The 12,470-nt window shown below is 46.9% G+C and overlaps 1 protein-coding gene across 2 annotated transcripts in view; it reads left to right on the top strand.

Annotated features, from left to right (window-relative positions):
- The window catches only part of PAMR1 (peptidase domain containing associated with muscle regeneration 1), an 80,821-nt gene extending 76,570 nt beyond the window's left edge, over nt 1-4,251 (top strand). For both annotated transcript variants that reach the window (XM_061381137.1, XM_061381138.1), the window contains 3 exons: nt 30-262; nt 1,191-1,483; nt 3,181-4,251. In XM_061381137.1, coding sequence (XP_061237121.1) covers nt 30-262; nt 1,191-1,483; nt 3,181-3,717 — 1,063 coding nt within the window. In that variant the 3' untranslated portion in view covers nt 3,718-4,251. The remainder of the gene's footprint in view (nt 1-29; nt 263-1,190; nt 1,484-3,180) is intronic.
- The last annotated feature ends 8,219 nt before the right edge of the window (nt 4,252-12,470 follow it).

Raw genomic sequence — 12,470 nt, 5'->3', positions numbered from 1 at the left:
TCTCTCCGGGCCCCTCTGCCGTGATGCAGGGAGACGCCATTACATCAGCTATACTCATCAGCCTTCAGCAAGCAGAAACTGCAGGACACCCCTACCAAGAAGCCAGTCCTTCCCTTTGGAGACCTGCCGCCTGGGTACCAACATCTGCACACCCAGCTCCAGTACGAGTGCATCTCACCCTTCTATCGCCGCCTGGGCAGCAGCCGGAGGACGTGTCTAAGGACTGGGAAGTGGAGTGGCCGTGCCCCATCCTGCATCCCTAGTGAGTCAAGGCTTGTCCTTGCACTAAAACAGCTTGCATCTCTCATGGCTGCCTATGAAAAGCCCCTGACCCTGTTGAAGACTTCTGGGGAAAAAATCCTGGTCCAAAAGAATAGTCCTCTAATACTTTCCCCCAGCTTGGTGAAGTCTGAAATTCCACAGTTAGAGTTTCCTTCCTTTGGCTTAAACTTATTTGGAGAGATGATTAAATCTTAGATAAATTTTTGAGGAAGAGGGGGCATGCTTTCTTGTGGATGATTTTATCATATTTACTTGGAGAAAAGGGACAGAACAGTCATTAAACACCACGTGGGGAAGGGATTAAAAGTGCCAGAGAACTTCTAGTTATGTCATATTGGTTACCTGAGCCCCCGTTTTCATCCTCATCACCCAACGGGATTAATTACATTATTCTTCATAAGTAATGAGGTATCAGTTACTTACAGGTTATGTAATAATGATTACTGAGGTAATACATGGAAATGTCTGGAGTGGGCTTTTGCACATACTCAGCTACTACCCCATCCTTTTTTGTCAGAGGAGAAGAGCAGTAGTCACGATATTTTGAATCTGTTTATATACATTATACATCATCTCATCCACTCTCTGCAAGAACCTAGGAGACAGTTGTGATTACAGTATCCATTTTGCAGGCAGGAAGACTGAGGCTCTAAGAGATTAGGCAACTTACCCAGTAAGTGCCTGGGATGGTAAGACTCCCAGTTATAACCCTCGACTTCATAGTCAAGCATGTTAAGGTGGTTGATTAGTATTTAAAGGAAAAAAAACAACAACAGGTTAGATGCTCTGTGGTCTTGACACCCGTAGGGCCCACCTTTCCAGATATGTGCTCTGTTGGTTGATTGACACATTCCCCTGTGGATGGGAAGGTCTGAGTTTATCTCACTGAGCTGGTGCTTTCTCTGTAGTTTGTGGGAAAACCGAGAACGTCTCTGCTCCGAAGACCCAGGGCACGCGCTGGCCGTGGCAGGCTGCCATCTACAGGAGGGCCGGCGGGGTGCACGGGGGTGGTCTGCACAAGGACGCCTGGTTTCTGGTGTGCAGCGGTGCCCTGGTCAACGAGCGCACCGTGGTGGTGGCTGCCCACTGCGTCACTGACCTGGGCAGGGTCACCGTGATCAAGACGGCAGACCTCAAAGTCGTCCTGGGGAAATTCTACAGGGATGACGACCGGGATGAGAAGAGCATCCAGAGCTTGCGGGTGAGAGAGGGCTGCAGCCTAGAAGTCTGGTTTATTTCTCGGCAGCTCCCAGCACCGGGCAAGCAGTTATTCTGTCAGTCTGTCACCTTGACATCCAGTCCAGAGCCTGGAAAAGATTAGGCACATGCATTCTCAGTTGCTCAGTACTGTCAGACTCTTTGCAACTCCATGGACTGTAGTCCACCAGGTACCTCTGTCCATGGAATTCTCCAGGCAAGCAGACTGGAGTGGGTTGCCCTGCCCTCCTGCAAGGGATCTTCCTGACCCAGAGATTGAACCCCTGTCTTTTGCATCTCCTGCATTGGCAAGCAGATTCTTTACCAACTGTGCCACCTAGAAGCCTAATCTTTCATGATTGGCAGATACTAGAAAGGGGCATCTAGAAAGACTATGCAGTCTTTCCCCCCCAAAAAAAATTTTTTTTAAATAAGATAATAAAAAATATCTTCTATCATTGGGGTCATTGAAAGGTAACCAACCACCTATTACGTTTAGGACATGGTGCTAGGTAGACTGTGAGGACATAGAGACTCAATAAATTTCTAATATTATTTTCTTTCCCTCCCTCTCTCCCTCCTTCTGTACCATCCACCCTCTCATGCAATCTAGCTCATCCACCTGTCCATCCATCCATCCATTGTTGAGCTCCCACAGCATGCCATTCATTGGGAATACACACAGAACTGAACAAGGCATGATTTTTGCCCTGAAGAGTCCACAGGCTAGGGGAAGAGACAGACCAGTATATTGTGACTAATCCAGCACAATAGAATCCCTGGGTAAATGAGCTCAGATATAGAACAAGTCTATAAAAATGTCACAGCGTATCATAGATGTAAGCTCCAGGGGGCCGCATCAAAGAGGGTGATGAGCAAGAATGGGGATAATCAGGGGAGGCTTGGTGGAAAAGTCCCATGGACCATCCTAGGTGTAGCTCTAACTTACTGGCTTGACGGTAAATGAAATGTTTACAGTGGACCAGAGGCTGCCACCTGGTAGACTGTAGAGGTTTGTGTTTTGGTAGTGCTACTGTATATTTTTTTAATCAGTTATTTGCCAACATTCAGAGAAGGCAATGGCACCCCACTCCAGTACTCTTGCCTGGAAAATCCCATGGACAGAGGAGCCTGGTAAGCTGCAGTCCATGGGGTTGCTAAGAGTCGGACATGACTGAGCAACTTCACTTTCACTTTTCACTTTAATGCATTGGAGAAGGAAATGGCCTGGAGAAACCCAGGGACGGGGGAGCCTGGTGGGCTGCCATCTATGGGGTCACACAGAGTCAGACACGACTGAAGCGACTTAGCAGCAGCAGCAGCAGCCAGCATTTAAAAACCAAGAGGTTTCAGCCAGAGGTCTGGAGTCTACTCTCTGGCAAAATGAGCATCTCTGCATGGCAGTGGTCAGCTGAGCAGAGTGGTGTGCCTCTTTGCCTGGGGTGTGCACCCCTGTCCTTCGAAGCCTCACATGTCCACTCCACTTATTTAAAAACCACCTGCCAGCCCTGGTAGGCATTTCAGTTTGCAACCCTGGAAACAGAGCAATTGCTTTCTGTGATCCATTGAGTGAATTGTGTCCGAATAATTGCAGCTGGCTCTCAGACATTTTCTCTCAATAATTTAGCCCGGGGCTTGCCTGTTGCCGTCACCGTGGAGTCGGCCACTCACCACTGCTATCCATTCTCTTTACCTTCGTAGATTTCTGCAATCATCCTCCACCCCAACTACGACCCCATCCTGCTGGATATGGATATTGCCATCCTGAAGCTCCTGGACAAGGCTCGAATGAGCACCCGCGTCCAGCCCATCTGCCTGGCGGCCCCTCGGGATCTCAGCACTTCCTTCCAGGAGTCCCGCATCACCGTGGCTGGCTGGAACGTCCTGGCGGACTCCAGGAGCCCCGGCTACAAGGACGACACGCTGCGCTCGGGGGTGGTGAGGGTGGCGGACTCGCTGCTGTGTGAGGAGCAGCATGAGGCGCAGGGGATCCCGGTGAGTGTCACGGACAGCATGTTCTGTGCCGGCCGGGACCCCACGGCCCCTTCTGACATCTGCACAGCTGAGACAGGGGGCATCGCGGCTGTGTCCTTCCCGGGCCGGGCATCCCCGGAGCCCCGCTGGCACCTGGTGGGGCTGGTCAGCTGGAGCTATGACAAGACGTGCAGCCACAGCCTCTCCACGGCCTTCACCAAAGTGCTGCCTTTTAAAGACTGGATCGAAAGAAACATGAAGTGAGCCACAGGCCCAGGGAGGAGAGTTTCTGTGCAGCCGTCCGTGTACATGTCAGCCAGGGCAGTATGGACCCAGAGTGGGATTCTGCCCGTGAATTTCGCTGTGCCCGGGCTTCTGATTTCAAAACCAGTGGAGGGCGAGTTGAGCTTACTTTCTGGTAGGCCACTGCCTCCCTGACTGCTGGGGTCCTCTGGAAGATTCCCACGCTGCTTACAAGAACTCAGTTTCTTCCAAAGAGACTATGTAAGTGGCAAAGAAATTCACCCCATTCTACCAACCCAGTGGGCTTCCCCTCCCGCCTTTTGGGGATGGACCAGATGCCATGGTCAGCTCTGGTCAAGAGAAGGTCGAGATCGGATTCATCAGGTCTCTTCCAAGGCTCCAACCAGACCAACTTCCAAAGAGCCACCAATGGGCCAGCCCCAGACAGCGAGCCTGGCTGTGGCATTGGCCATATCACAGAGTGGTCCTTTTCCTTCCCAGTCACCTGTACATACTTTAATAAAACCAGGGTTGGCTTCTGACCCACAGAACACATGTCCTATGGCTCTGATTCCTGCCTGCAGCCTTTTTTGAGCTACATATGTTGGGACCGGTGGCTGGGGGCAGCCTTTTAATGAATCATCATTTCCAAATAACGCATATAGCAAAGCCAGTGCCATCTTTTCAATGCCAGTGCTTGCAGTTTGCTATTCATGGGGTAGGAGAGAAAGGGGACGGGCACCATCAGATAAGGCACAAGCAGAGGAAAATACCAGGGACTTGACAATTTCTAGTGTCCCCTCTGGTTCTCATGTTCTACATTCAAGCACAAGACCCTGGTTTAAATCTCCAGAAATCTCTAGGACGTATTTTCATAGCATCTGAATTGGAATCACCTATTTATTCACACTTGATTGAGATATGCCAAGAACCCGCTACTTCATTCTTCTCTATAACTTACACAACTTTCCTTTCCAGCCCCACGCCTGACTCCCACTGCATAGCAGAGGAAAAAAAAGAAAAGAATGCAATCCAGTCCCTGAAGGGGCCTTTTTAGGAACATTCTCTTTTTGGGGTGACTCACTCTCTTATCCTTTCTCCCCAGCTTTCACCAGATTCCTCCCTGTCCCACATGGTGCCATGGAGGCGTAAGTGACTTTGAGCCCTAGGACACTGGAGGACTCCTGAGTTTCTGCAGGCTCTTGGGTGTGTGTGGTATTACTTTCTCATTCCTGGGCATCTGGGGGACATTGGTGCTCAGGTCTGTAACGAGTGTAACTTGTGCGGAGTTCTCTCTGCTTCCCTGGGACTCTGCGGTCCTCTGCGCTCACTTGGCTGCTCTTTGGGTCTGGCTTGCACTGATACTCCTGAGATCCAGGGGGACTCCGTCTTGACACTGGTTTGTTAGGGTTACTCAGCCTCCTGGCCACAGTGGCAGCCTTCTTGGGAGGCTCCCCAGCTGACCTTTCACTGACCTCCTCTTCCTCCCCTGAAGTTTTGTGGAACATCTAGGTCTTTTCTGTACCTCCTGAGGCCTGAAAGCCCAAGGTTGGTGCAGGATGCCTGGGGACAGTCCCATCCTACAGACCCCAACAGAAACTCTTCCCTCCCTTATCAGTGAGAACTTCGACCCCAAGAACTTTAGCCCCAAGGCAGGATGCCACATCTGTCCCCCAACCTGCATTCCCATCTCTGTGTCTTTGCGTCATTCCCTGAGCCAGCAGAGAATTTCTGGTACTTTCTCTCTTGGTTAGGCTTCCTTGAGGCTTTCCATAAGTCAGGCTCCTCACCCCCCGCCTTTCAATCACTCCCTCCATCCTCGAGGTTTAATCTGAGAGCAATGTATTGGTTATCAACTTCTGAGGAACAACCATCCAACATGTAATAGGTTAAGCTGGACTGTTGGATTTGACAAACATTTATCAGGTTACTCAAAAGGTTTTTTCCTTGCTGTTTTTAAGCCTAGAAAGTTTAGATCTCAAGAGGTGTAATGGTAGTCAGATCAAAAAGATCTAAATTCCTCTCTTTCTACTTATTTTGAGTGATCTTGGGCAGGTCACCTAATGTCACCTGCGTCAGTTCGTCATTTATTAGGTTGGCATGCTGAAGTCTGTCTTTTGCGGTAGCTGTGACGGTTCAGTGAGCTACTGTGTAAAGCAGTGAATGTAGTACCTGATACACAGCTCAGTGCCTTTAAACCCTGGCAGGGGCAGGGCTGTCCAGCTGGGCACAGCTCCATAAAGCCTTCATATCCACCACTTCTCACCTGGGCGTCCATGCTTACACCTTCCATTCTTTCACGCTGGTCTGACTCCTCCCCTGCATTAACACGTTCCCTAGTTTCTTGACACTCTGTTTACTCTTTAGTGTCATTTTCTATCTTTGCCTCACCGCTCAGATTTGGTTCTCGATACATCATCTCTGCTATGACTTTGTTCCCTTTAGAAGCTGAGTCTGGCCCCCAGGCCGGGTGACACCGCCTGTGGCTGCTTAGTTAATATCCTCATGGCCACTTGCCACTCTCCCTAGATCTTCCTGCCCCAGAACTGCTCTCACTACGAGCACTCAACCACGCTAATCAGGACGAGGGAGTCAGATACAAGCCTGTCCCTGGGCCATACCTGGCACTGGAGGAATCTTATCTGTCTCTCTGTGTCATGTGGTCCTTACATCCTAGGGATAGAATGCCAAGGATGAGGGATCTCTTCTTAGCTGGAAATCTGGAGTGCATATCAGTCAGGGATTTTTCAGAACTTATAAGGTCCATGTAGCATAAGGGATTACAATGACCACAGACAATTATGGGGACTGGTGGCAAAGTCTCCTTGAGGTTGTGGCCTTTGCATCCGGTGTTGGACTTGAATTCAAGTGGCCAGCAGTTGTGAAGGAAAGTTGGATGTGAAACCTGAAGAGCAAAAATGAGCTGGAATCCACAAAACATCGAAAGTCATGTCTGTCTCTGCTGTCCCCAACCTCAATGATTTGAGTGACCTGCACCCCCACACACCTAGTCCAGGAGACTCGGAGAAGCTGGAAGAGGATTTCCAGCAGGTACGGGAGGGCTGCGGGCCAGGGTGCTGTTCCGCCCCGGAAAGGTGAACGAGGCAACCGTTGTGTATGAACTGCCAAGGTGCCCGATGCTCTTACCAACTTCCGGAGCGTGGAGACAGCTGTAGCTTTACTCTCCTTTTAAAATCTCATGTTAAGTTCTCTGGTGCCCACTCTAACCTGGAGCCATACAGGGAAGGGGACTCTGCAAACGTAGTTGCAGCCCCTCTCTAAGTCGACAAGGAACAAAAGTCATCACAAATCATTGCATGAAATATTAATGTGGTTGTTGACTGGGGATGCCTTTGTGGAGAGCTGGTGAAGGCTTCTGTTTCATCCAGATTATTTTGGCTCTAATTTCTTTTGTAGTGGCTTTTTGTTTTGTTTTGTTTTAGACATGTGCAACCCCCAACATCTGACATTCTATCAGTGAAGCCTTGGTGTCTAGGAGCTGGCCTGGCACTCACTTCAAAGCTATGGTGTTCTCCTGCAGAAGATCAATTGTTTCACAGCATGCTGGTATCAGTCAAGATCCTTCTGTGACTGTGATGGATCAAGGCAGACACAAGGCTGCTTTATATCTTGTCAGTGAAGAGGCAAAAGCAAGGTCATTATACAAACTAAAAAATACAAATGGTCCCCCTCTCGTGGTTGAGAGCAGTGACCGTCTTTACTTCTTCACCAATTACAGTGTTAGCCTCTATTTTTCCTTCCTCCTAGATAAGATTTATAAAGATAGCCAATAGAATTACCTCTATTTAACTGATAGCATCCAATCCACAAGAAAGCCCCACTTCCCTGGGACTTGCTCAAAATCACCTAATAGAAGCCCGAATCCTAGAATAAGTTCTTTCTAAAACTCTTTTATTTTTTTTATTAAATTTTGTTATTGTTCTGGGTCTTCATTGCAGCTCGGGAACTTTCTCTAGTTGTCATGTGACATGTGGGATCTTAGTTCCCTGACCAGGAATGGAACCCAGGTCCCCTGCATTGGGAGGTGGATTCTTAACTGGATTCTTAACCACTGGTCCACCAGGGAATTCCCTCTAATACTCGCTTGATGATGTACATTCTCTTGCATTTCAAAGAGCAATAAATCCATCTGGTTCAACTAGGATTGGCCAGGTTTAACATCAAGGGGACTTTCAAGAATTACTGAGTAGTCACCCACACTGCTTTATTTTACTTAAACTCCAGCGGGAATTGAGAGGAAGGGGCAATCCAAATAAGCAATGTTTTTATTCACAGGGTAGTTAGAACTTCAAATTGAGTCGAGTGTAGGTGGAAAGAAAGTGTAGGATATTCTAAGTACAGAAAATGCTTGGGAAGTACATAGGATGAAACATGGAGGGGGGGCTGGCTTAGAGAAGGGCCAATTCTCTTTTTTTTAATTAATTAATTTATTTTTGGCTACACTGGGTCTTCGTTGCTGTGCACAGGCTTTTCTCTAGTTGCAATGAGCTGGGGCTGCTATTCATTTTGGTGCGTGGGCTTCTCATTGTGGTGGCTTCTCTTGCTGCAGAGCATGGGCTCTAGGCACCTGGGCTTCAGTATTTGCAGTGCATGTGCTCAGTATTACAGCTGCAGCTTGTAGGTTTCAGAGAGCAGGCTCAGTAGTTGTGACGCACGGGCTTAGTTGCTCCATGGCATGCAGAATCTTCCAGGACCAGGGATCGAACCCATGTCCCCTGCACTGGCAGGTGGGTTCTTATCCACTGTGCCACCAGGGGAAGTTTGGGAAGAGCCAATTCTTTCCTATCACGAATTCTTTATTACAGTGACAGGCCAGGTTGGCCAGCCAGTGCCAGTCAAGGTAAGGCCAGCTGGTGGTAGCTCTCAAAAGCTAGGATCAAGAATTTGGCTTCTTATTGCCCATTTGCAAACATTCAAGCCCATGTTGATGTCTCCAGGAGAGTGAAAGGACAGAAGTGGAATTCTAGAAAGACCCATCAGGCTGGCTATGCTAGATAGAGGCAATGGTTAAAAGACCCAGCCTGAGTTCAAGTCCCAGCTCTGTCACTTACATGCTGTGGCCCTGAGCGTGACATTCAATCTCGGTCCTACTGTTGCTCTGTCCACAAATGGGAGTGAAACGATATGGGGATTGGGGAGTTAACATGACTGTGACTGAAGTGTGTAGAACAGCATCTGCCCTGTGCTCAGTCTCTCAGTTGTGTCCGACTCTTTGTGACCCATGGACTGTAGCCTGGCAGGAACCTCTGTCCACGGGGATTCTCCAGGCAAGACCGCATCTGACCTACTGCACTCTGTAGATACTGGCCACCGTTACGACGGTTGCTGTTTCATTGCTGTTCTTCAAAGAGGAGACTGGAGATGGAGAAACCAGTTATGAGTGACCTTATAGGGGTGGAGAGAGGAGGAGAGGATTTAGAATGCTGTTGAGGTACAAGCATGTGGAAAGAGGTTTGGCAATCTGTGGAATGAGGTTGAAAACAGGAAAGGGTGGGCAGAAATAAATGAGGTTTCAGGTTAAAAGATGGAGAAGGAAATGGCACCCCACTCCAGTACTCTTGCCTGGAAAATCCCATGGACAGAGAAGCCTGGTAAGCTACAGTCCATGAGGTTGCAAAGTGTCAGACATGACTGAGCAACTTCACTTCACTTCACTTCACTTCAGGTTAAAAGAACCAACAGGGTTGAGAGCAAAAAGCAATGGGACTAGAGACTTGCCTAGTGGCCTAGCATCTGAGACTCCGTGCTCCCAGTGCAGGGGGCCCAGGTTTCATCCCTGGTCAGGGAACTAGATCCCATATGCCCGCAACTAAAGATCCTGTGTGCAACAGTCAAAAACAAACAAACAAACAAACAAAAAGCAATAGGACTTTGTAAGTGGGAGTAGTCTGGATAAATTTCTAAGAAAAAGTGTCAGAGCTTGCACCAGTTTTTTACACATTTCCCTGTCTGCATGTGTGTGTGTGTATATGTGTTTGGTGGGAGTTCGGGGGCATACAGGATGGACTTAATAAAAAGGATGAGGTACAGCTAGACAAGTAGGAAATTTGCAGCCCTCTCACTGAGTCCTCACCAGCATAATACTTGTTGTTTTTTGGAGTTATGGCTGTGGAGTTTGAATATTAATCTTTACAGTTCTTTGGGATTTTCATGCCTCCAAATTCATCATCTACTCATAACCTACTAGGGCTTCCACATTTGCCTCCTCTATTGGGAGTTGGTGATGGACAGGGAGGCCTGGCGTGCTGCAATTCATGGGGTTGCAAAGAGTCGGACATAACTGAGTGACTGAACTGAACTGAACTGATTGGAATATTAGTCTATAAAATCTCTTCCATCATGAATTCAATCAGAGATTGTGAGTTCATTGATTTTTCTACCTATCATTCATCCATCCACAAAAATTGAGTGTTAAGGATTGAAATACTAAAGGTGGACAACATAAGCTTGGTGCTTGCCCTTAATCTGATAGTCCCAGAAATACATGAATAATCAGAAATCATGATGAATACTGGGAAGAAAATACAGAGTATTGTAAAATTGTAGAACAAAGGTTGCTGATTTAACCTGGATGGGGCAGGATAAAAGGTTTGCCTCCCTGAGAATGTGATGATTGATCTGGGAAGAGGTTGACTATTGGATGGAGGATGGGGAGAGGGGAAGAACATTCCAGGCAGAGATGAGCATGTGCAGAGATGTTGAGAGAAGGGCTTTTGGCATATATAGAGAACTTCCAGAGACCCAGTAAAGCTTCAGAGGAAAGCATGAGGAAGGGAGAGGTGTGACGGGAGGCTGGAAATGTAGTTTTGGTGTGTATGGCCACCCAGGGAGCTGGGAGCACCACACTCTATATGTCAAACTCCATGAACTCGAAGAATGTGCGCTAGGAACTATTAGTGAGGCCATCAACTCATCACTTATAGCCTTTGGCTTTGACCTTGAGTTTTTCTGTTATCCTTCTAACCTGGTTATGAATGAAGACCTTGAGTCTCCCAGCAATGACACAATTGCATCACGTTCTAAAAAAGATCTTAAATGAGGATGAGGGGAGTTAAAAAAAGACCGAAAGTCAATGCAAGGGGCAAAGAAGTGAGACACTTATAGCTACACTCCTGCCTTAGTTTTTACTCTTTCTTTAGTATCCTGTGAAAATGTTGAGTGAAATACTTTTTGGATCCCTAGGGCTTGGGGAAGTTTATCTTTTTAGGGCTGTTGGAAAGATGAGAACATTTTGGAGTGATTTGGTAGCCATTTGTGGTCTCTTTTTGCTTTTCTTGGCAGGAGGACCTGCTTTCCCTGGCAGGGCTCTGCCGGATGTGCTGTTGAGGCCCAGCATTTTAAGAAGACTGTCTCAATGGCTGAGGTTTTTAGGGATCACTTCACGTTTGTATTCCAGTTCACCAAGTGTTTATCCAGAGGCTTGTGGACCAGGCACGATAGAGGGTTTTGTCAACAAAGAAAAAAAAGAGTCAGTAGATAAAATTAGGGAATAGCTTTCTTGGGTGACAAATAATATTAGAGATTGAATTCTCAGAGGAAACAAAAAACAGTGTTATGTATCTGAACTTATGGTTTCTAGGAAAAGATAACTCCAAACAAAAGAGAAAGAAAGAATGTTATTAATCCTTGTTTCAAAAGGGGAACAGGATGTTACAAATAAAAGTAGGTGCTAATAAATAAAACCTCCAAGTGAATTGGGACTCTCCTAATTTGCTGTTATTCCCCAAAGGCATAGTTTAGCCTCTGATTTAAAAAATGTCACTGAATCTATAACTTCAACTAAGAAGTCAGTTACCTGGTTGCTGTCTCTCTCTCTCTTGATAAAGAAAATAACTTTATGAGAAAAATATTTTGGGATTTGATAACAAAGCCCCACTCAGAATTACCAAGTTATTTCATTTAAAAAAAAGTGAATATAGAAAATAGAACCATAATCACATCACTGGATTTCTGGGGTCACAGAAGCCTAGCTTGGGTCCTTGGTTTGATCCTTTAGCCAAATCATTTAGCATTTAACCCCAGTAAGCTGTGTCAAGCAACAAAATCCTCTCCTGAAGCTTAAAAAAACCCTCTCTCCATCATTTTGCCCATCATAAAGATGTCCCTGCTGAATGCCACCATAGCAGAACAAAGCGAAGTGAGAGATGTATAAGCAGCATTCTTTGCCATGATTAGAAGAGATGGGGGGCGGGGGAGGGGGGGAGATAGAAATGAAAATACCAGCAATAACTCTTGAGAAGCATTTCTACTTTACACTGGGATCAAGCTACTAAAAAAGAGACAGTTACTCTAATTCAAAATTGTGTGGTTTTTATGGTGGACATAAAGAATTTGCACCAACCCTGACATTTTGTCTCAAGTTATCTCCTAGAAGATGCTGACACACAGGAATGATGAACCAGGGACTCACAATTCATCGTTTCCCCTGTGTCCTTACGTCTTTGATCTGTGCTGAGTAAATGGAGTGAATTCACGCTCCTTCTGTTAGAATTCATCAGGCAATAAGTGTGGCTAACAAATGCTTCAGTCTTCCTGAGCCTTCTACTTAATGAGGTGGTTTCTGCCTGAAGAATGGATTATATTTAGACCAAGTTCTCAGTCTGAATTGAGATTTCTCTGAAGTGACATCTCGTTTCTCATCAGCATAGAGAGTCAGGTAAAAATAGAACTCCCTTACTTCCTTTTGCTAATGCGTGTTAACAAGAAAAGAGTGAATGAACCTAACTTGAATCTTACTGCTCTGAACACCTGTG

This window comes from Bos javanicus, chromosome 15, assembly GCF_032452875.1.
Source record: "Bos javanicus breed banteng chromosome 15, ARS-OSU_banteng_1.0, whole genome shotgun sequence".
Lineage (NCBI taxonomy): Eukaryota > Metazoa > Chordata > Mammalia > Artiodactyla > Bovidae > Bos > Bos javanicus.
Note: the sequence above shows the minus strand (reverse complement) of the source record. Positions and strands in the feature narration are given on the sequence as shown.